Genomic DNA, 21717 nt, shown 5'->3' with positions numbered 1-21717 from the left:
TCTTGTGTGATTTTATTTTTCTACGTGGTTCGTGGCTGGGATCATGCGCGGAAGCCGGAACGGTCTCGCGCTGGCAGTAAAAAACGCCGTTCTCCCAATCCCGGGCGTTCGCCCTTTCCCTGCGAACGCGCACCCCCGGGGCGGCTAGCCTAGGGCTCTCTAGCCCGTAAGGTAACCCGATCCCGCTCCCCCGATCATCCGGCCCGCTGGGTGCGCTTCATAGCTCCCCGGCCCTGGATGTGAGGTTAATGGTAATATACTGCACTCGCCAAGTACTCCAAGTGCCCGAGCGGATTTTCTTTCTCGGCGGCGCTCTACATACATACATATAGATAGAGCACAAGATCAGGGCCAAGCGGAAGCCGAACCCGAAGACTGCGAAGGATTTTTGGGTAAGAAGAGTATTAAAGCCACGGTGGTGTGTACCTGTGTTTATTGCCAGTGCGCGCCAGTCTCCCGTCCCTAATGTTGTGAGAGCGAGTTGCCTGCGGGTGCCAAAATTCTTTATCGCGCCCCGTCCCGTGGCCTGTGCGAGAAAAATAAAGTTTGGCAGGCTCGCGCGCCGGACCCTGTGAAGTGAAAAAAAATAAACACAGGCAAACTGATTACACCGCCTTGCCTTTCACTGTGCGTGTGTGTATGGCCGCCGTCCTCTTCTCAACACTTCCGCCCAGGCTAATCCTCCCCTGCGGCCAACGTCCGACGCCGGCCCTGCTCGCTCCGTTGCCGAGCCTGCTCGCTCCGGCCCAGCGCTCCGGCGCAGCGCAGCGGTGCCGCATGCTGTCCCAGGAGCCGGGCTTCTGGGGCAGACTTCTGTTTGGGAGAAGCGGCGCGCCCCCGCCGCCAGCGCGCTGCGAGGAGAGCGGCTCGTGCACCATCCGCGACCTGCGCCCGGTCTTCGAACAGTGGGATAGCGACCAGAGTGGCACGCTCGAGCTGGACGAGCTGCGGCGGGGCTTCCTGGCCGCGGGCATCGAGCCACGAGACTGGGACGCGGCATTTGGAGCTCTCGACGCTGATGGGGACATGCACATCACGTTCGAAGAGTTCGAGGCGGGTCTGGGCCCCGAGCAGAGAGCGCGCATCGAGGCGAAGCTCAACGCGGACGGCGTGATGGCCTCCCTGTATGTGCCACCCGAGAAGTGGGAGGAGGCGCGCACGGCAGCCGAGCGGCAGCGGGAGGAGTGGCTGCAGTTTCAGGCGCGGAGAGAGGGCAACGGGGTGAAGCAAAATGAGATCCTTCGCCGAGAAATGAACCGGCCGTGAGCCCTAGCGTGAGCCCGTCAAGGGTGATTCACACACTGAGAAACGGTGACCTGGTCTGTCGCACGCGTTCGATCTCCAGCCTGTGTGTGCGCTGCCTCTTACTAGGTTGTGAAATCGTGTGCAAACCCTCGTCGCGCCGGTGCACGGTGCTGCTGAGTGCTGTGCTGACTGAACAACTCTATGTGCGACTCGTGTATGATGCCATCAATGATGCGATAAGCTGTGGTCCGCTCCCAGTCTGGGCGTGGGGTTGTTGCACGAGTATATGGGACAAAAGCGTCGAAAATGTCCCAAAAAAGCGTGTCTCGAGTTTGTGGCAGCTCCGGAGCCAGCGCGGGCTGCCAGGACGCACCGCTCGCGCGTTCGGCACACTCGGTGGACCCCACCGAGTGTGCCGAACCAGCTGGAGTGAGTAGGCTCGATGCCGCGCTCGCTGTGGAGCTGCCACAAACTCGCCGCCGAGCGTGCCACCGACGGCGTCCCGGCGGAGGTGATGGAGTGTGAGACCTGAGGCTGCGGAGGTGACGCCTGAGGTACCGGTCCGTGCACAGCGACTCAGCCGGCGACCGCCACGGGCTCAGACGAGACTTGTCGACTCGTTCCAGCTCAGCTTCACCGTGGTCCTCGGGCGTCTGTCGACGTCAGGACCACCCATACAGCTCGCGGGTTTGAGGTCGCAAGAGCCAAGATGGTGGCGTTTGGACATCCCAACCATCACACAAGACAGCCTGTAGGTGATGGCGGGACGGCGCAGTGTTTGTGGCACTCGGCAGTAGGCACCCGCGGCACGGCCCCGCTGTCGGCTCTCGCGGGCTGCGGAACCGGCCCCAGAAGGGGACGGTCCGGGCGAGTGTGGCAGCTCCTGCGCTAGTATGGGCACCCTCTATTATAGCACTACTGATCCTGGTCATTAGAGCTGCCAGGGATAGCGTCAGGAGCTGGTAGGAGTCAAAGCCCCTCATATTTGAGACATCGTGTCCCATATACTCGTGCAACAACCCCGTGGTCGAGACCGAGGTGCCGAACTGAGAGCCACTCCTGGAGGCTGCCTCCGGCCACCGCTCGACTACCCACGCACATGGCCGGTCCTGTGGCTTACCTGGGCTTGCTCAGAAGCCTCAATTCGCGCACACCTTTGCTCTCTGGCTCCCGCGAGTGCGTTTAGGCCACTCAAAGCAGGCGACGCCGAGCACCCGCAACGCATCTCGCTGGGGCGCCACCTATCGACCCGACTGATTGGCAGCATCAAAGCCGACCCCATGACGGTCCTTCAGCCCCATGAGACAGGCAGTTGCGCCCTGATCTCGGTCCAAGACGGCCAACGCCATGTCCGGCACCTGCTGGCTGCTTCACGGGGATGCCCCCCCCGGACACATGCTGCAGCCCCGAGTGGATGTATTGGTCGTTTGTGGGTCCCACAAGACTACTCTAGTAGGGGCCGGGCGCTGGAGCGTCGGCGGTACACCTGTGCAGATGTTGCACGGGTGAAATGGCTCCTCGTACAGGGTAGGAGGCAGGTGGTGGGTTTGAGTGTCGTGAGTGCTTGCAGCCGCGAGTGCAGCACCGTTTGTGACTCCCATGGATGCAGTTGGGTGGGCCACGGTGCTGGGGGGCGGTCCGGTGCGCCACAACAGCCTCCCCGGCTGACCCCCATCCAGTTCGGCACCTCCCGCATCCTGACCGTGGAACCCCAACCTCAACCGGTCATATCTCGGGCGGACTGGCACCTCAGGAGCTCATCCTGGGCGGTTTGGGGGAGTCTTGGGGGTGTGCTTGAAGGTGGTAAACAGAGTTTTGCACCGCAGCTTAACCGAGGGGCGTGCTGAGCGCACCGTGAAAACAGCGGACCACAGCTTATGCGGCTCTCTCTCCCTCTTGTCCAAGCCCCGAACGCCGTCCCCGCAGCGCGCAGGCGCGCAGCGCCCACGAATGCGGAATGGGAGCAAAATTTACGAATGCCCGGGCTCAACTCAACCCTTGCTGCAAAAGGCGCAGCCTTTGCACTTGCACACGCCGCAGTGGTTCTTGGCATTCTCGGGCTTGCAGAACGGCTTGCAAGCCTAAAGACAGGGAGCGCTTAGGTAAGGGCGCTGCTTGCTGACACCCACGGCGAGGTGTAGCTCGCCTCCACATCCGTGTCGCCGGCCACGGTCGAACTGCAAGGCACTGGCGCCGGCTTCGCCAACTTTTGGGCGAGCTGCGTGGTCAGTGTCGACGGCGGCGCGAGCGCAGGCGCAGTGACAGCTGTTGCCCTGCGCTCCACCTCGTGGGCACAAAAGCTACAGCCGCGGCATTTGCACATCGAGCAGTGCCTCCCAGCGTTGGCCGCCTTGCAGAAGGACTTGCAGGTCACAATGTCCGTGTCGCCGCTTAGGGTAGTAGAGCACTTTGCGGGCGGCGGAGGCGGCGGTGGCGGCGGCGGCGCGGGCGGCGGCGGCGGCGGGATGCAGTGCGGGCAGCCGCGACACTTGCACCAATCGCAATGCTCTCGCATTGACCTGAGGGCCGCGCACGAGTCAGTCGTGAGGGACCTAGGTTTGGGGCGACTAAGCCATCTAGCTTCTCACTTGGAGGAGCGCGTGCAGAAGGCGCTGCAGCCGACGTGCTGAAAGTCACCGGTGTGAGTCGATGTGCACTCAGCTGGCGGCGGCGATGGCGGCGGCGGCGGCAATGGCGGTGGTGGTGGCGGCGGCAGAGGCGGCGGTGGCGGCGGCGTGCAGTACGAGCAAGCACGACATTTGCACCATCCGCACACGCCGTGCTTGTTTGGCTTGCAAAAGGATGCGCAGGTCTCGTAGCTGAAGTCTCCAAAAATTGACGAGCTACATGGCCGCCCCGAAGGCGCACCAGCTGCAACTAGCAGAGCCAGAAACGCCATATCTCCGCGTTTCGCACGGGGCCTACGACCAAGACGACGGCGACGACGACGGAGGCGACGGCGGAGGCCGCGGCGTCAGCTGTGGCGAAGCAGCGGCTCCAGCAACAACCGCGGCGGGCGCTTTGGTCGGGTTTACAGCGACTTTCCCCACCGCGGCCAACCCTCGAACTTCGCGTGTGAGGCTGAGGGAGAGGAGCCCCAAAGTCCAGATATGTAGATAGATGATAGACAGCTCTAACAACAAACACGTCGATCAGAGCAGTGCGGGCACCTCTTCCTCGTCCTCCCACTCGTCACCGAGAGGAGGCTCCTCCATAGCAAGCTCCGCGCGGGCGGCGCCCTCCCCGTCGCGCGGCACGATCCGCAAGCTGACCGCGCCCGTGAGCCGCTCCTCGGGTGGGGGTGGGGGCAGCAGCGCGGTAGGTGCCGCACCAGCTGCGCGCTTTTTGGGCGGAAGCTTTTGCCGGCGCGGCGCGGGCGAGGCGATGATCGGCAGCAGCTTTGGACATGAGCGTCTCGATCCGGTCAATGTCGAGCTGGTGCAGCGCAACCTCCTCAAGCGTCGAGAGCATCCCCTCGTTGTGCTCCGCCTTGCGCCGAATCAGATCCTCGGTGAGGGCCAGTCCGTCGCGCACGGTCGCACCGCTCGGCGTTCCTCCCGCGGAGTCGGTCATGCTTTCGTCGTCGGGAGACGCCAGCTGCGCGTCGTCTGCAGGGTGGAGCTGGAGCTAACGCTCGCCCGTCCAGGGGGGCGAGGAGCGTTCGTTCGAGAGAGAAGATCTTTGCGTTCGTTTCACGACTGACGAAAGAAATCTTGGCGAAAACATGAAAAAGACGAAAGGGAGGCGGGATTGGCGAGAGACTGCGAAGAGAGATAGGAAGAGGCAGACGCCCAAGGGTGGCGACGGCGACGGCTAGCAACACACCTTCCTTCCCGTAAAATCCCTGCGTGGTGGCGGCGTGCCGTCCTCCCATCCCGCCTTCCGCTTCTATGTTTTCTGGTACGCGCCAGTCCGCGCCCTTCTCGTGCCAGTGTGCTGTAGAAAAAAGAAAGAAAACACACGAAGGGAGGGATGGGAGGATAGGGATTTTAAGGAAAGAAGTGCGGTGCTAGCCTATAAATAAATAAATACAACGGACACGCCAAACGAGGGCGGTGCTAGCCTTCGCCGAGGGATGTTTCGGGGATGAATTCTCAATTTTGAGATGAATTCTCAATCAGCCAGTCCATCAGCCATGTGAGCTGGCTCTCAAACACGCCCGCCCACGCGCCGCCACCCACCCACGTACTTGTCGCCGCGCCGCACCGCCACCCACCCACGTACTTGTCGCCGCGCCGCAGGTACGAGCAAGCGATCCGCGGCGTCCTCGCGGCCACGACAGGCGCGGCGGCGCTCTGGTTCTTTGCGGCTCCGCAAGACGTGGTGAGCGCGGAGCCCGTCAAAACGGGGACGGCGCACAAATCGCGCCTGCGCCCGACGCCAACTGGAGGAGACATGTCCTTCTTCAACGCGCAGGAGGTCGCCAATGCTGACTCCTGCCACCTGTCTCGCGAGGGCGGCAAGATGCTCTGAGGCGGCTCGCCTTTCTCTCCTTTGCAATAGTTCTGCCCGCTGCGCTTGTGTGAGCACTGGTCCAATTTTGTGCGCGCGGCTCTCTCCTACGAATAGCGGTGCCCCCTGCTACTTGGCCCGTAGTGCGCGCACGACATGCTCGATGAGCGTTGTGCGTTCGCGTGATTGTTTGTGTATTTGCCCCGTTTGTGCCTGGCAGCCGCCTTGAACATGGTCATATTTAAAAGCAAGCCCAGCCCAAAACCAGCTGCAGCCGCATATTCTGCCGCCACCTCTGCCGCCACCTCTGCCGCGTGTAGCCTGGGCGCTGGGCCGCAGTCGTTGGCCCAGTGGGCGCCGCGCGGCGGCGCCGGCGCCCCCACACAATGTGCACAATAAATGCGCGCACCGCGCTCTGGTGCGTAGTGGCGGGAGGGGCAGAGGTACGGGCCACAGGCCAGGGCGCTGCTCGCGCCGTCGCCTACGCCTTCTCCTCGCCCAGCTTGCCAAAGGCGTACGAGTAGCCCGCCGCTACGATCAGTGCGCCCGCGACCGCGTTGCCAATCGTGACGGGGAGCATGTTCTTGAGGAGGACGTCTCCGAGGCTGAGGTCGGCGCCCTTGAGGAGGCCGAGCGGGAGGAGAAACATGTTTGCGACCGAGTGCTCGAACCCGATCGCGACGAACGTCGAGATCGGGAACCAGATGCCGACCATCTTGCCCGCCATGTCGTTGGCCGCGCCCGCAAGCCACACGGCGAGGCAGACGAGCCAGTTGCAGAGGACCGCCTTGACGAGGGTGGGGCCGAAGGCCGCGCCACACTTCTTGACCGCCGTCGACGCCGCCAGCTCCGCCGCCCCTCCCGTGACGATGCCGCAGTAGTTTGCGGCGAGCGCAAAGCCGGCGCAGCCGATCAGATTGCCGACAAAAGAGAGGAGCCAGCTCTGGACGAGGAGCGGGAAGGTGACGAGGCCTTCGTACAGCGCGGCGGGGACGGCGGCGGCGTTGCCGGTGAACAGCTGCCCGCCCGTGTTCAGGATGAGCAGCAGGTTCATCGGGAAAAGAGCGGCAAAGAGCAGCTTCTGCAGGCCCGGGTTGGACGCGGCTATCCCGGGCACGTTCCCGGCAACCATCGTCGAGAGCAGCCCGCCGAAGCCGACGTAGCAGCCGCCCATGATGGACTGGTGCAGGATTTTCAGCGGGTCCAGCTTTGCATTCGCCGCACCCTTCTCCGCCAAGCTGCGGTAGGCCTCGGGCGGCGTCTTGACAGACGCAACTGACTGGACCGGGCCGCCGCCACGCAGCTGTAGGGATCTGCGCAGCGCCGCTGCACGCGGCGGGTTCACCGCACGGTCTGGGCTCGATGCAGCGAGCGCGATTGCGGCAAGAGCCACAACCATGCGAGCTCAAGGTCAAGACTGGGTTCGGGCTCTGGTTCTGGTTCGGGCTCTATGCAATCGGTGGGTACAAGCGTACTCGGAGCTCCCACGGGTGAATACTCAATACAGAGATCACAGTATATCCGAATAGCCCGAACCCTGGTGCGACAAACAAACAAAAACTCCTGGGTCATGGCTCATGCAACAAAATCTCAAGAATCTCCCTCTCTGGTGCGCAAAAAAAACCGGTGCGAAGACACCGACTGCCACCACCTAGAAGCTAGAACTAGGCTACTATGGCTAGATCCCAAGATCCGAGCCTCGTGTCAGCTCAGAGGCTCCGAGCAGAAGGACGAGGGGAACCAGCCCATCCGGCCATCCAGCGAGCCCTCCCACCATCCGCCCGGCTCGCCCTGCTGCGTCACCTGGATGTAGTCGCCCGCGCGAAAGCCGAGCTCGCCCTCCTGCTGCGGCGCAAAGTCGGAGAGCGCCTGCACGTACCAGAGCCCGCCCGCCGGCCCTACCGGCCCGCCCACGTCCACGTACAACACAAAGACGGCCGCCTCTGGGTCTTTGCAGTCGATGCTCACCTGGTCGCCATCGGCCAAGACGTGCTCCTCGCCCTTGTAGAGGGCATTCCACGGGCCGTTGGCGGGACCGCTGGCCGCGCGCCACAGCGTCGGCGCCTTGCCCTCCGAGGTCAGGGTGGCGGTGCCGTCGGCGGCGCACCGGACGACGCACTGCTTCCGCGAGACGTAGAGACTCTGCTCGAGCATGTTCCACCGCGAAAGGACCCGCTCCTCACCCGCGCCGACGATATATGGCAGCTGGCACGGGCGCCCCTCGCGTGCCGTCTCGAGCCTGAATTCGCGGTCGCCATACTTGTTATTGGCCGCAAACCCAGCCACGCCCGAAAAACCAGCCACGCCAAAGAAGCAGTCGATGCGCCACTGCACGGTCGCGGTCGTGCGTTGAGGCTGTTCCCACTGAGACTGGCCGGTTTGGCTGTTCAGGTAATAGGTTTCACCGGTCTGCTGGTCGACGCGTGAGACCCAGCCGGGAGCCAGCTGCGCGACGGGGCATGCCGATCGACAGCCTTGGCTCAGCGGCCTGAATGCTGTCAGAGCCGCCGCCGTCGCAGCGAGCGCCGACAGGCGTAGCAGCATGCGTGGTCGAGCTGCGAGGTCGAGCGGGTCCGCCGAGGCCCGAGGGCTGTCGGCTGTGATTTTTTCAGAAAATAAAAATTCGCGGTCATCGGCTCGCTGGGTGCGCTTCTGAGCTCCCCGGCCCTGGATGTGCGGTTAATGACTGCACTCCAAGTGCTCCAAGGTACGCGGGGCTTGACCGCACTCCAAGTGCTCCAAGTGCCCCACGAGCTCTGTGTGGGAGAGAGTATTACGACGTTCCCCGCCTCTCCCATTTGGCGCCGGCACGCGTGAGGCTCTTCAGCTCGGCGACGCGAACGCCGCGCTCAGGGTAAAGGAGAGGAGGGAGCCGGCGGTGAGACCGAGCATGAGGGAGAAGGAGGAGGCAGTCCCCCACAGCTCCTTCTCCTCTGCGCTGCCCGCGTGCTCGCCGACGAGCACCAGCGCCATGCAGCCGATGTACCCCGTCGAGACGCCGAGGCCAAACGTGCAGCCGAGCGGGAGCGCGTCGCTCGCGCCGCCGCGCCCGGCGGGCGCTCGCAGCAGCAGCAGGAAGAGGGGGACGAAGAGGAGGTGCGCGCTGACCCAAGCGGGAAGCGAGCGCCTGCGGGGAGGGGCGGCGAGCGAGAGGGCGCGGCTGCGGAGCGCGCGGCGGGAGGAGAGAGGAGGTGGCGTCGGAGTGGCGTCGACTGTGGCGCCGGCTCTAGGCAGCCGCCCGCCACGGCGGCGCGGGCGCTGCGCTGGACCGACGCCTCTGCTGTGGCGGCCGTGCAAAGGACGGGCGGCGACTAAACCGCCTCGCCCGGGCCAAGGTGGCGGCCCGGTGTCCGTTCGAGGGCCGCGGGGACAGAGCAATCGAAAGGGGCCAGCGGGGCTGTGCGACGAGGTTGGGGGGCGCGTGCGGTGCGGGGGCGCGTGCGGTGCGGAGGCGTGGGCGGCGGCGGGGAGGCGACGCCTCGAGACGAGACGGGCCCGCGCGGGAAGCGTCTTTCCGAAGAGGTCGCCTAGCGTCGGGAGGGGTCGGGGTGATGCCGGCTGTGCTCCCGCGGGCAGCGTCCTGCCGGGGCAGAGGTTGGCGCCGCAGTTGTAGGCGGCGACCATCAGCAGCGGGAACCAGGAGCCGAGCGTCGGCGAAGTGAGGGAGGTTGCGAGGCCGGGGAAGCAGGCGAGGCAGGTGACGAAGACGAGGAAGGCCGAGAGCGACTCGAGCCACACCTAAGCGGGGGGGGGGGAGGGGGGGGGGGCGCCGCAGGGTGACGCGAGGGCCGGGGTGCAGCGAGGCAGGGCAGGCGCAGGGAGGGGAGAGGGAGGCGGGAGTTGGCGCGCCTCGCTCGCCGACAGCCAGCGCGACGGCGCCGGCCTCCCTTCGGCAGGAAGCAGCATCTGGTCGAGCGCGCCGGCCGTCGCGGTGGCGGTGGCAGAGAGCCGCCGTCTCTCGTAGGCGGCGAGGCGCGCGGCGACAGAGTCGTCGCACACGGCTCGGGCGTAGGCGGCGACCGAGCCGGCGAGGAGGGCGGAGCCGCAGCTGCAAAAGGCAAACATGCTCGTAGAGGGGCGGCCGGCCAGGACCACGTTGCTCACGACGCGGAGGAGCACCGACACGACTCCCATCACGCCCTGCCCGGACTGGAGCGCCTGCGTCGCGCCATCACCGAAGAGCGCGGCGAGGCCGTACAGGGACGACTGCGCGACCGCCGAGCAGAAGGCGTTGACGAGGACGGAGACGAGCGTGATTGCAAACCCGAATCGCGAGGCGAGGCCGGCACGCATGGCGAGGTCGACCAGAGGAACGGCGAGGAGCGACGCGGCCATGACGAAAGTCGGCACGCGAACACGCACGTCGAAAGAGAGCGCCTGGCCGTACAGCAGGTTGAGCGTCGCAGCGCCGACGAGGACGGTGGTCGAGACGGCCGGGAAATAAAATTCCATCGAGTTGTCGCCATAGATGTCAAGAAAGTAGTCGGCGAGCGTGAGAAAGGAGAGCCACGGCAGGAGGTTGGCGGCGCCGAGGGAGAGCATGGCCCAATACACGGTGCTCGAGATGGTGGTGGTCTCCGCCATGGACGGAGCCGAGGCGTCCGCCATGACGGAGCCACCGAGAGACTGCACGGCCAGGCCGAGCCTCTACGGCCAACAACGCGAGCTGAAAACAAGAATTTTTCCCTGCGATTCCACCCATCCCTCCCTTGGGTTGTGTGTTTTCTTTCTTTCTTTCTTTTTCCCTTGGGTTGTACGTTTTACTGGCACGGGACTGGCGCGCACTGGCACCAACACAGGTACTGAAACAAGAAAATCTGACGCCCCAGGCAAAGGCAGAATCGCTCCCTCTGTGTTCGTACGTCGCCCATCTCTCCCTCTGTTTATTTAAAGAAATCGTCGCCGTTAACGTCCGCCGGGGACGCGAGCACGCCCGCCGCCACGTTCGCGGTCCCATATTTGTGTGTGCAAACGGCCAGCCCCTGGCTCGCCTCGGGTTGCAGAGGATACTAGGACGCTAGAGCCGAGGCGGGCGAGGTATCCTATCGCCAGCACGTACCCGATGAAAAAAGACGCTCAACCAAGCCGGACGAACACGCGTCTCATCAACGATGCCGAATGCTCCAACACCTCGACGCCGATCCTGCTTGCTCTCGGCATCCTCAGCATCCCCCACAAAGGAGCCACGAGAGCTTACATACGCGATTCGATGACCGCCGCGAATCCGCCGGGAGAGGAACGCGTTGTCCACCGCTTTGTGATCGCTGGGCAGGGCGCCGACTTCCTTGGGCTGAATCGTGAGGGCAAGGCGCACGGTGACCTCCTGATCCTCGACAAGATGAGCGAGGGCTCCGAATCCTTGAGCGAAAAGTCGCTCCGGTGGTTCATGTATGCCGCACGCAGCATTCCTTGCGCCCGATACGTGGCGAAGGCGGACCCAGACACCTACATTGTTTGGCCAAAGATGCGGATGCAACTGGGGCGCATGACGAGCGGCCACCTCAGCCCGCGGCTGTATTTTGGCGTGCATTGCGACTGGACGTGGATGCTCCCTCAGGTGAGGCCCCATGACGTCCGACCCAGCACAACCGCTCTAGACTGCCTCGCCAGGCTCCCGGTCCGCCCCGCGCCATGCCCAACAGGTGCCCCAAGCCTGCGGGTGCTGCGGCTTCACAGTCAGTCACGCCTGGCAGTTGCGCACGCGCAAAAATGCTGCATGGGGCTCTTGCGACTTTGCAAATCGGCGCGCATCGTCGTGGACGACGCCGCAAGGCAAGGCTGCACCAACCTGTGGCCCCTCCTTTCTAGGTCGAACGCTGAGCACCCAAAGTGGTCGCAGCAGCACGGCTCGCCCATTGATGGCCCCTTCCCCTATGCTGCTGGCCTCTTCTATGGCGTGAGCGCGCCCGTGGTCAAGTGGCTGGCCACGAGCCCCTTTTTCGCCAACGCGCTGCGCAGCTTGCGCCGATCGGTTTGGTCAGCGCGGTTGAGGTACAACGAGGATCTCGTGTTTGGCTGGGTCATGCGGCAGGTGCCGGAGCTGACGACCGTCGTCCTGGGCCAAGGCGACGGTGACGCATTCGACAATTTTGACGCTGCGGGCGGCGTCCAGCGCGCCTTTAGGCAAGCGAGCGAATGCTATCTCCGTTACGGGCTGACGGCACACCGCTCTAAATGGGAGGGCAAGGCCTAATTTCGCTATTCTCGCACTAAGGCGTTCTCCGCTGCCGCGATAGGCGTCCAACTTCACCACGGGCAGCTTTTCAAAGTGGGGCGCGTGCTGCCCAGAGTGGTTGACACCGCGGCAGGTCACTCGGGCGATGGGGTGCGCGCAGCAGCTCGCGAGACTTACGTCAGTACATGGCTGTGCATTTAATGTCGCTATAGGTACTCACACACCACGTCCTCGACAAGGCACAGTGGCAGCGAGCCTCTGCTATGGCGAAGCGCTGGGCGAAGCTCCCAGCAGACCCTTGCCTCACAGTACCACTGAGGCGAGTCGCAGGTCCTGCACGGAGTCGGAGAGACCAGCCTCGCTGACTGAGTCAGAGAGTCACTGTGAACACTGAGAGACGGAGAGCTTCCTGAGGGTGCTGTGAGCGATCGCGCACGCGGCTCGATCGAGATCCTGTTTATCCTTTTTTTTCAATGCGTGTATGTGGCTCTTTACGTCCTGTATTTTTGGATTTTGCATCCACACGATCCAGCTTTTCCAGGCATTTTTCTCGACCCACACTTTTAGGGGGGGGGCTACGAATCGGCAGTCTACATATACGTGTGTCGTCCTGTAATCTCTAGCTAGAAGCTCTCCCTCCGGCCTTCGACTCCAGAATGGAGTCCGCCACTCGGCCCGGAGAGCTACAAAGTCGGGTCTGCGTGCAGCTCGTCTCGCGACACCTCAAAGACGGTCAGGTCAGTGGTCATCTCCACCACGCCCGGCGCGCGCTGCACGCGCCGGCCGGCCTCCGTGACGAGCGGAGCGACGCGCAGCCCGTGCTCGCGAGCGGACGCGAGGAAGGTGCCGAGGCACACGTCTCTCGCGTCCCACGCGGCAGCCGGCTCGTTGGCAAGCAGCACGGCCTCCACGTCAAACATGTCCGCCCTCCGGTGCTCGTGCGCGATAAGGCAGCGCGCGGCGCGGCCGTTGTCGGGCCCGATTTCGAGGAGGCGCCGCAAAGTGCCGCACAGCGCGTCTCGCTCGGTGTTGACCGAGTAGGTGATGTCCGTTCCGAGGACGAGGTCGAACGCGCCGGCGCGAGCGCACGCGGGCGGATCGTCACCAAAGCGCCACCGCCCCGCCGTCACCTCGGTACTGTGCGAGAGGAGCGGCCGGTTGCGCCGCGCGTTCGACGCGAGGAGCGGCAAAAGTCCGGCCTCGCCGTCGGTGAGCACCACCTCCCGTGCGCCGAGCGCCGCAGCAAATATGCCCACCGCGCCGGTCCCCGCGCCGAGCTCGAGCACTCGGGCGCCCCGCACAGCACCCTCGTTGCGCCGCATCCAGCGGCACATTGCGCCAGCGGAGCGCCAAAGCCGGTACCCGACGTTGCCGTCGCCCTCCAAACGTCGCTGCTCCAGGTCAAGCACCGCGCCGCTCGGAAGGCTCGGCAGCAGCGGGCCGGCCGTCGGCGGGCCGGCCGTTGGTAGGCCGTCGCCGCTCACGCCGTCGGGGAGCTGGAGCGTCCAGACTCCAGTCACAGCGTCGCAGCGCACGTCGGCGACACGCAACGGCGCCGCAACGTTGGCGATGCACGACGACTCGCTCACCAGCGTCGCGGCGACCAGGAGCGCGTGCCGCGCTGGCATCCCAGCGCGTCTCCGGCGATGGCGGTTTCGGCGAGCGGAGGCAAGAAATGCGGGCGCCAGCCCTGCGGCCTTTATTTTATTTTTTATTTATTAAAAGGCCCGCGAGGTGGGGTGCTAGTATGATGAGACCGACGCAGGTCGTAGTTCGCTTGCCGGCATGTGACATGTGCATGGGACCCCGAAGAGAACCCTTCGGAGTCGCTCCTCCTCATCGCAAACCCTGAGAGAGACTCTCAAACAAACCCTCTCAGAGAGAGAGAGATTTTTTAGCAATACCAATTACCAAACAACTCTAACACTTTTGCCCTGTCAGCAGTCCACCTCGGGTACGTACTTTTAGCTTAATGGGAGAAAAGCAAAAGGGGGAGGGTGTGTGTGGTGTGTGTTGGTCTCTCTCTCCTCGGGTACGTCTCTCTCTCTCTCTCTCTCTCTCTCTCTCTCTCTCTCTCTCTCTCTCTCTCTGACTCTCTCTCTCTCTCTCTCTCTCTCTCTCTCTCTCTCTCTCGCAGCTCTCTCTCTCTCGCTCGCTCTCTCTCTCTCTCTCGCTCTCTCGCTCTCTCTCTCTGACTCTCTCTCTCTCTGACTCTCTCTCTCTCTCTCTCTCTCTCTCTCTCTCTCTCTCTAACGCTGCCGCGCGCAACTTTGCGCGCGAGGCGGCGCAGCTTGAGAACGGCGGTGGGCGAGAAGCCGCCGCCGAACGTCTCGTGGAGCAGCAGGTTGAAGTTGTTGCGCTTGACAAAGATCGATCGCGTCGTGGTAGAAACCGCGATGCGCCTTGACGTAGCCGTGGCCGGTCTTGTGGGAGAAGGGTTGGCCGGGCTGCCCGCGCGCCTTGCAGCCCATGTTTAGGCGGCGGGCCTTCTCTGTTGCATTCCAATTAAATTCAAGAATCTTACTGTCTCTCGGGTCTGCGCCGTGTCCTGTGCCGTGCCGTGCCACCTCTCTATGCGAACTAACCTTCGATCTCTTGATCTCGAGCGGTGTGCCGGTGTGTGTGCTAGTCTGCGCCGTCCGCGCCGCTGTCGTGTCACTGCGCTGCAGGGAAACTGGTGAAAATTCTTTTTCTGGAGCTCTGCGAGCGAGGCCTGTGGGTCGGATTCGTGTGTGTGTCTCGCGCAAATTCGATGGACGGCGCCACGATCCAGCGAACGAACCGCTCCCTACTCCCTCAGCACTCACGCCCTCTCCACTCCGTCTGCAGAGTACAAGTTCGACCTCTATGAGGCGCTCGAGGTCCAGGCGAACGCGACGCTCGACGACATCAAAAAAGCATACCGCAAGCTCGCGCTGGTGCTGCACCCGGATCGCAACGGCGGCGAGGAGGCGCGCTGTCCCCCGGCCCCGCGTCGCAAGCGCAGCCGGCTGCTCCTCGCGTGAGTGCGCCCTCTCTCCGCGCCGCCAGAGCGAGCGCTTCCTCAACCTCAAGACGGCGTACGACGTGCTGTGCGACGAGGACCGCCGCCGCAACTACGACGCGTTCCACGCGTCGCGCGAGTACGTGCGCGATCGGCGGCCGCTGTCCGCCAAGGAGGCGGCCTGGCTCGTCGATCAGCAGAAGCGTGCGTGGGGCGTGCGCGAGATACACCCCTTTGCCGTCTGCATCCTCTGCGAGTCGTGCCCGTGCCCCGCGGACGGCGTGTGCTACGCCTGCGGGATGACGTTTTGCCAGATGTGCGTGCGCAAGATGCACACGAACGGCAAGTGTCCTCCTCACTACCCGTGCCGCAACTCGACCAAGTTCTCCGAGAAGCTCGTCGAGCAGGGCAAGGAGAAGGATCGCGAGCGGAGGATGCTCAAGGGCAGCCAACCGCTCCAGCCGCTCCTCCGCCGGACACTGCAGGCTCGCTGCTCTCACGACGCCGAGGCGACCCGTGCGCGTAGGCCCCTCGAACATCTGGCTCATGTCCGACGCCGACTTCGGCGCGCGCCGCCGCAGCACACCCCTCCCCCTCGCGCGAGCGACCGGGCGGCTGACAGAGATGCGCCGCCCGGCTGCTCCTTGCCTCGCGCAGGCGCGGCTCGCGACACGTACCGCGAGCGAGCGAAGCGGGAGGCGGCCGAGCTCTGCACGTACTACGCGTGGGGGCAGACGCGGTACACCGTCCATCTCGCCGTCTGGCTCGCCTCCACGAGCGGCGAGTGCGAGATACTCTTTGACCGAGACGCAGACGACAGGCGGCGGAGCAGCGGAGCTCCGAGGAGGGGGCGGGCGCTGCCGGAGGGGGGCGCGAGACGCGTCGCTGGCGTGCCGCACGTAGGCAGCGCATCAAGCTCAAGCCCGACGGCATGCCTGCCCTCTTCGAGCGCACCTTTGCGCACGGTGCTCCTACGCCGCCCGCGCTCTCGCACTCGCCGCCGCCACACCGCCGCCACACCGCCGCCACACCGCCGCCGCACCGCCGCCGCCGCACCACCGCCCACAAGGCTCCCCGCGCCACAGCCGCGCCGCCACAGCCGCGCCGCCACAGCCTCACGCTTTGCCCGCCGCCCTACCCAAGGCGTGGACGAGGCGCGCGCGGGCGACGCGATGTTCTTTCACCACATGCACGCGATGACCTTTTGCGTCGCTAAGGGCACGCCGGGCGAGCGCTGGCGCTCCCTCTTTGCGGGGGATGCCGACGGCGCGCGTGAGCTGGCGCTGCACGAGCCGGAGCACAGCTGCGCCGAGGAGCAGGTCGGCGGCTTCAAGCCGGTGCACCACCACCGCGTCGCCGGCCGAAAGGAGTCGCAGCCGGCCGAGGGGAGGGGGGGAGGAGCCGCGGCGGAGCCGAGGAGCCGAGCCTTGCCGGCCGCCTTGTCTGTAGGAGTCCGCGAGCGAGTGGCACGAGCTCAACGTCACAGTGCAGGCGAGAGGCCGCCCAGAGAGATGCACGCGCCCTCCCTGCCCCCCTCCCCCCCTCCCTCCTCCCTCCCCCCCTCCCCCTCTCACTCTCCTCCGTCCCCTCCCTCCTCCTCAGGTGCCGGAGGAGGCGACGCGATCGCTCGTCAGCGCCTCCATCTCCGCCACCCACCTCGAGGCCAGCCTCCTCCCGCACAGCGGCACCGGCCAGGGGGCGCTCTTCACACCGCACGCTGTGAACAGGTCCTCGTCTCCTCACCAGCGGGCGGCACCCCCTGCCTCCACTGGCGGCGCCGGCTGCAGCAGCGGACGCTCAAGTACGAAGACGGGCGCCCCCGCCACGCCGGTCCGCCGCGCCGCTTCGACGAGCCGTGCAGACGCCCTCGAGGAGCCGAGTGCTGTAGGCACTCCTCGCGCACGCACGTCGACACGGCAAACTCGACTTGGGTGCTCGGCACGGACAGCCGCGGGCGGCGGTGCGTCCAGTTTGTGCTCGCGCAGTGGATGGAGGCGAGGCGCTTCCGATTGCCCCCCTCCCCCCCCCAGGTGACTGTGCCGCTGGCGGACGCGTGCGGCGGCGCCGACCTCCCTCGCGACTGCGCCACCGCCTCCTTCTCCTCCTTTGGCGCGAGGCTCGAGGTCTGCCTCCCCTCCGGGCCGCACGCGCTCACGCTGCCGGAGCTCTTCAAGGAGATCTCGCCGCAGCAGTCCGAGGTGAAGCTGCGGTACAAGACGCGGCGCGCGGTGCTGGTGATGCGCAAGGCCGACCCGGACGCCACGTGGCCGAAGCTCGCCGCCGCGTGAGTCGCGTACGCAAGCGCAGGGAGAGGAGCCGGCATACTTTGTGGTTTATGGCGAGAGAGCGCAAGTGTGCGCGGTCCGGTCTCTCTGGGGTGGGGCACATCGGGGATCAGGGCATATGACATGGGAGCTGCCACCGGCGTCACGGCACCGCCCGAGCGTCGCCATGACCCATGTGATGTCAGCGGCATGTATTGTATCAATTTCCTTCTGAAAGAAGAGAGGAGTCAAGACACTAGAGTCTAGTGTAAGAGGCGCGAAAAAGCCCGTCGCGTAGACAAACGGCCGATTCGTGTGCAAGGCTGCGCCGCGGCAGGTACACGGGCGCGCGTGTGCAAGCCAGAGGCCCGGGGGGCGCGCTGCCACGAACCCCCCAAGACTAGTCTAAAGCAACGCCTCGCGCGGAATCCCAGCGCGCAGCGGTGGCGGCGGAGAGGGCGCCGGACTGAGGCGCGCCGCCGGTCGCCAGCGCGCGCGATACGCCGCGGCGCCATTGCAGGGTCAGTCGTCGTCCTCGGCCTTGATCGCCGGGACCTTTGGCGGGTTGAGCAGCGCGGTGAGGTTGGCCATCACGAAGATGCCGCTCACCGCAACGGAGAGCGAGCCGAAGACCATTTTAACCATGTGGATGTCCGAGCCGTACCACACCGGCCCTCCTCGCCCGAGGCCCCGTCCGAGACCCATCGCCGACGCGCTGCAGGCCCTGCAACCGCGGCGAGCGTGCGCTGCACACAGGAGAAAAAAATGGTTTGCTCCAAGTGCTCCAAGTGCTCCAAGTGCTCGCTTGGGTTTCTAGGTGGGCGGAGCCGCCCGCTCCCCCTACGACGGCGGCCCACGCCTCGAGTCCAAACGAGCCCTCGCTCTACGAGGGGAGCGACGAGGAGTACTAGGAGCGGCCGCCGAGCCCTTCCCGCAGCGCAACCCTAGCAGCGCAGCGGGCAGGCAGGGCGGCTCGCGCAGCGCGCGCGATCGCGCAAGCGGCGCGCGAGCGAGCGAGCGAGCGAACACACACACACACACACACACACACACACACACACACACACACACACACGCACGCACGCACGCACGCACGCACGCACGCACGCACGCACACACACGTCCCAACCCCCCAGAAATCCCCGAGGAGCCGTGCAGTGCCTAGAAACGTCTGTGTGCTGTGTGGTGCACGCCCTCCGAGCGGGGCGGGGTCTGCCCGTCGGGTTGCTGCCCTAATCCCACCAGGGGTTGTCTGCTCTATTTATTTATTTATTTCTAGGTGGGGACGTGAGTCTGTCCTCGACCCAGCCCTAGCTTTGGGAAAGGGGTAAAAGAAGAATGGGGCTCCGGCGGGTGGGTGAGAGGGGGGGGGGGGGGGGCGCTTCGCTCGCGCGGGAGACTAGCCGCGAACGGGGCCATGCCAGACGAGTCATGCTCTGGGGGGCTCCCGAGGGGGGCGCACCGCGGTACAAGCCCGGCGCGGCGGGCGCTGGGAGCCTACTCCCCGAAAAAACAAGAAAAAAAAGAGAAAAGTCCAGAAAAGTTGGCTTCTAAAAACCATCTCACAGATGGCTCAACGGGTATTTTTCGCTTCGCTGCGCGGCCCCGCATAGGTAGGTAGGTGGGGCACGGAGCCTGGCGGTTGGCGCCCGCAATAGGTAGGTAGGTAGGGCGGTTCGAGACCCCCTATCCGGCTAGGAGCCGGAACCCTGTCCGGCGTCATGGGCGACAGCCCCTCACACTCCTCACATGGGCCGCTTGCCTCGCCCATGCATCGCCTCGCCAGCGTCGGCAGAACGGGCCGCTGGCTTGTGCACGGCCTCGCCAGCGAGCTCACCTCCAATCTACTCCCGGGCCGCGCTGCGCCGCCGCCACTCTCTCCCTCCCAGGGTGGCCTCGCCGTGGTCACCGGCGCTACTGGTGGCATCGGAGAGGAGGTCTGCCGTGGCCTCGCTGAGCGGGGCTTTGAGGTGTGCTGCGCCGCGCGCGACCGGCGGCGTGGGGAGGCGCTGGCGGCATCCATCCGCGAGGGCGGCGGCTGTGCGTTTTACGTGGACTTGGACCTGGAGGAGAGGCGGCCGGCGGAGCGGCTCGCTCGGGTGTTGCGCGGCCGGCGCGTGCGGCTGCTCGTCAACAACGCCGGCAGCATGGGCGGGTCGGTCGGGGTGACGCTGCGCGTCAACCTCTGCGCGCCCGCCTCGTTGGCGGTCGCCCTCTGGCCCCGCCTCGGTGCCGAGGGTCGCGTGGTCAACGTGGGGTCGTCGAGCCACCTGCGGGCGGCGGGCGTCAGCCTGTCCGCAACCGACGCGGCCATCGACCGCGGCCTGCGTGCGTACGCGCAGAGCAAGCTCGGGTTGATGCACGTGTCGCTGCTCTTGCGCGCCGCGAGCGCCGCGAGCGGGGGCCCGGCGGTGAGGGACTGCCACCCAGGGGTCGTCTGGACGCCGATGCTGCGCAGGCAGCTCGGCGCGCCCCTCTGCCGCCTGCTCGAGGCCTCGGGCGCCTCGCGCCGCCTCTTCCGCACGCCGCAGCAGGGCGCCGCAACGGTCCTGTGGGCGGCGCTCTCGGACGAAGGCCACGGAGGCGGGGGAGGGGTGCGTGCGTGGCGGAGCGAGTACTTCGTCGACTGCCGGCGGGACGACGCGGCGGCCTCGCCCGAGAGCAGAGACCTCGCGGCCGCGCGGCAGTCGTGGCGCTGGCTCGTCGAGGCGGAGCCGGAGCTGGCGAGGCGCGCGGCGGCTGAGCGAGGGCTCGCCCGCGCGATCGCCGAGGCGGAGGCCAATAGCAGGCAAACCGGATAGCAGGCAAACCGGTTTGCTACCGCAGCAGGCTCCCTGTCGTGTCTCGAGCTCTGACACATTACAGGCACGACGACACTGTCGATCTCTATGCCTCGTTTCTTTCGTTTCGTCCTGTCTGCTGTCATCCCGAGATAAATAAATAAATAAATAAAAACGGACACCGCTCTACTGTGAGATGGGTAAAAAGGAACAGGCCCCCGCCCTTGCGATCTTTGTGCAGGGTTCTTGTGGGTGTGGTCGGCGACTAGCCGGGGTCGTCCTCCCGGTGGGGGACTAGCACTAGCCGTCTTCCACATCAAAGTCCTGCTCCCTCCCTCGTCTCGCCCTGCGCGTCTGCTCCGCCTCACCGTCTTCTGCCCTGCGTCGTCTGGCGACGGGTCCTCCACGGCCAGCGGACGTGGAACTCACCTTTTCTCGGCAGCTCGTGTGTCGGCGGAAAACTGTGCTCCATCATCACAGTTCTGCTCGGGTGTAGAGCGACGCTCGTCGCCGACCGCGTTAGCGCCAGCCGCATTGGCAGAGGAGGCAGTTCGGCGGGCCCGCGGATTCTGTGCGCAGCGGGCACGCTTCGGACTGGACGGCCGTCCGTCCTGTACAAGCCGCGTCTCCGCCAATCGGCATCGCTCAACGGCACGCACGGTAGACTTCCTTCGGAGGCGGGCTTTGAACCGCTCCACCAGTTCACGGCGAGCACAAAGCGCCGCGCTTCGTCGTCCGCGGTCTGAGGCGCCCCGCAATGCGAATGCCGCAAGCGCCGGCGCCGCGGAGCGCGGTGCGCATATATGGTCTTCTCGTGCGGACGCGATGCGCTCGAGAGCTAGTAGTCGAGAGTCCGTATTCGAGATTCGACACACACACCACACCACACACAGCACACACAAGACACATATACACTTACACTTACACACACATCAACAACACGGAACACGCGACTCTACAGACTATACTACGTCGAGCAAAATAAAATGAGCCAACGGGCTGCAGAGCTTTTTAGTTGTTGGTTATCTCTTCAGTAGTCCGCCACAAACTCGTCGCCCGACGCGTCTGTGCTGCGCCGGAGCCCCATCCGCGCGCCCCACATGAACGAGACCGAGAAGGCGGGCGAGAGCGAGCGCACATAGTGCCAGTGCAGCCGCGGGATGTGGAGCAGCTCCCCCGGCCGCAGCACCGCGTGCGAGTACGGCGCGGCGCCGAAGCGCGGGAAGGCGCCTTCGTCCGGCGCGTCGAGGTTGACGGCCGACGCGTTGCAGCGGTCGCCGGGCAGCGGGTAGAGGGCGCCGGTGTGGCGCGGCGCGTAGAGGCGCACGTACTTGTGGCCCTCCACCTGCGCGAGCAGGTTGTGGTACGGGTCGTTGTGCAGCGGCGAGACGGTCCCCTTGCCGCCGAGCCACGCCGAGGCGAGTGGCGACGAGCGGGCCTCGCACTCGGCCGGCGCCGCCGCGTCCGCCGCGTCCGCCGCGCCGCAGTAGGCTGGCGTCTCGATGTCGTCGCGCAGCGTCGGGACTTGCGCGAAGAGTGCGTGCTGCGCAAGGTAGCCAACCTGCGGGCGCGGAGCTCGGAGGTGGGCGGGGAGCGGGCAGGTGGGCGGGGCAAGTGAGCGGGGCGGCGAGCGGGCGGCGGGCGAGAGCGGGGCCGCGCACCTCACCGCCGCCGCCATCGCCGTCGCCGCCGCCGTCGCCGTCGCCGTCGCCGTCGCCGCCGCCGCCGTCTCCCGCGCCGTGCTGGTCGAGGAAGGCGGAGAGGCTCATGACGCGGCGCTCCCACGAGGCGGAGAGGAAGCCGCGGCTCGCCTCGTCC

General features: G+C 65.6%; 9 protein-coding genes across 9 annotated transcripts; 4 read left to right on the top strand and 5 right to left on the bottom strand.

Moving 5' to 3' along the window:
• The first annotated feature begins 643 nt into the window (after window positions 1-643).
• EMIHUDRAFT_353924 (hypothetical protein) lies at window positions 644-1324 on the top strand. The gene has a single exon (XM_005778869.1). It carries the CDS (start codon window positions 778-780, stop codon window positions 1264-1266), a length of 489 nt encoding a protein of 162 aa, XP_005778926.1. The 5' UTR covers window positions 644-777; the 3' UTR covers window positions 1267-1324.
• Window positions 1325-4397: 3073 nt separating this feature from the next.
• On the bottom strand, window positions 4398-4818 carry EMIHUDRAFT_205561 (hypothetical protein; the record flags this gene model as incomplete). The annotated part of the gene is made up of 2 exons (XM_005778868.1): window positions 4398-4512; window positions 4577-4818. 2 exons carry the CDS (start codon window positions 4816-4818, stop codon window positions 4398-4400), a joined length of 357 nt encoding a protein of 118 aa, XP_005778925.1.
• A 555-nt stretch (window positions 4819-5373) lies between these two features.
• Window positions 5374-5948, top strand: EMIHUDRAFT_435081 (hypothetical protein). The gene is made up of 2 exons (XM_005778867.1): window positions 5374-5382; window positions 5487-5948. The coding sequence occupies exon 2, from the start codon at window positions 5672-5674 to the stop codon at window positions 5924-5926; it is 255 nt and encodes an 84-aa protein (XP_005778924.1). The 5' UTR covers window positions 5374-5382; window positions 5487-5671; the 3' UTR covers window positions 5927-5948.
• Window positions 5949-6178: 230 nt separating this feature from the next.
• Window positions 6179-7096, bottom strand: NAR4 (putative formate/nitrite transporter; the record flags this gene model as incomplete). Its single annotated transcript, XM_005778866.1, has 1 exon — window positions 6179-7096. One exon carries the CDS (start codon window positions 7094-7096, stop codon window positions 6179-6181), a length of 918 nt encoding a protein of 305 aa, XP_005778923.1.
• Window positions 7097-7422: 326 nt separating this feature from the next.
• On the bottom strand, window positions 7423-7575 carry EMIHUDRAFT_50082 (hypothetical protein; the record flags this gene model as incomplete). The annotated part of the gene is made up of 1 exon (XM_005778865.1): window positions 7423-7575. A coding segment is annotated over one exon (153 nt), but the record flags the coding sequence as incomplete, so codon positions are not given.
• An 882-nt stretch (window positions 7576-8457) lies between these two features.
• EMIHUDRAFT_463352 (hypothetical protein) lies at window positions 8458-10281 on the bottom strand (the record flags this gene model as incomplete). Its single annotated transcript, XM_005778864.1, has 4 exons — window positions 8458-8824; window positions 9176-9224; window positions 9300-9435; window positions 9697-10281. 4 exons carry the CDS (start codon window positions 10279-10281, stop codon window positions 8521-8523), a joined length of 1074 nt encoding a protein of 357 aa, XP_005778921.1. The 3' UTR covers window positions 8458-8520.
• A 2274-nt stretch (window positions 10282-12555) lies between these two features.
• Window positions 12556-13500, bottom strand: EMIHUDRAFT_205555 (hypothetical protein; the record flags this gene model as incomplete). The annotated part of the gene is made up of 1 exon (XM_005778863.1): window positions 12556-13500. One exon carries the CDS (start codon window positions 13498-13500, stop codon window positions 12556-12558), a length of 945 nt encoding a protein of 314 aa, XP_005778920.1.
• A 1218-nt stretch (window positions 13501-14718) lies between these two features.
• On the top strand, window positions 14719-14877 carry EMIHUDRAFT_64530 (hypothetical protein; the record flags this gene model as incomplete). The annotated part of the gene is made up of 1 exon (XM_005778862.1): window positions 14719-14877. A coding segment is annotated over one exon (159 nt), but the record flags the coding sequence as incomplete, so codon positions are not given.
• Window positions 14878-18888: 4011 nt separating this feature from the next.
• Window positions 18889-19920, top strand: EMIHUDRAFT_100538 (hypothetical protein; the record flags this gene model as incomplete). The annotated part of the gene is made up of 1 exon (XM_005778861.1): window positions 18889-19920. The coding sequence occupies one exon, from the start codon at window positions 18889-18891 to the stop codon at window positions 19918-19920; it is 1032 nt and encodes a 343-aa protein (XP_005778918.1).
• Between the last annotated feature and the right edge of the window lie 1797 nt (window positions 19921-21717).

Source organism: Emiliania huxleyi (assembly GCF_000372725.1).
Source record: "Emiliania huxleyi CCMP1516 unplaced genomic scaffold EMIHUscaffold_24, whole genome shotgun sequence".
Lineage (NCBI taxonomy): Eukaryota > Haptophyta > Isochrysidales > Noelaerhabdaceae > Emiliania > Emiliania huxleyi.
Note: the sequence above shows the minus strand (reverse complement) of the source record. Positions and strands in the feature narration are given on the sequence as shown.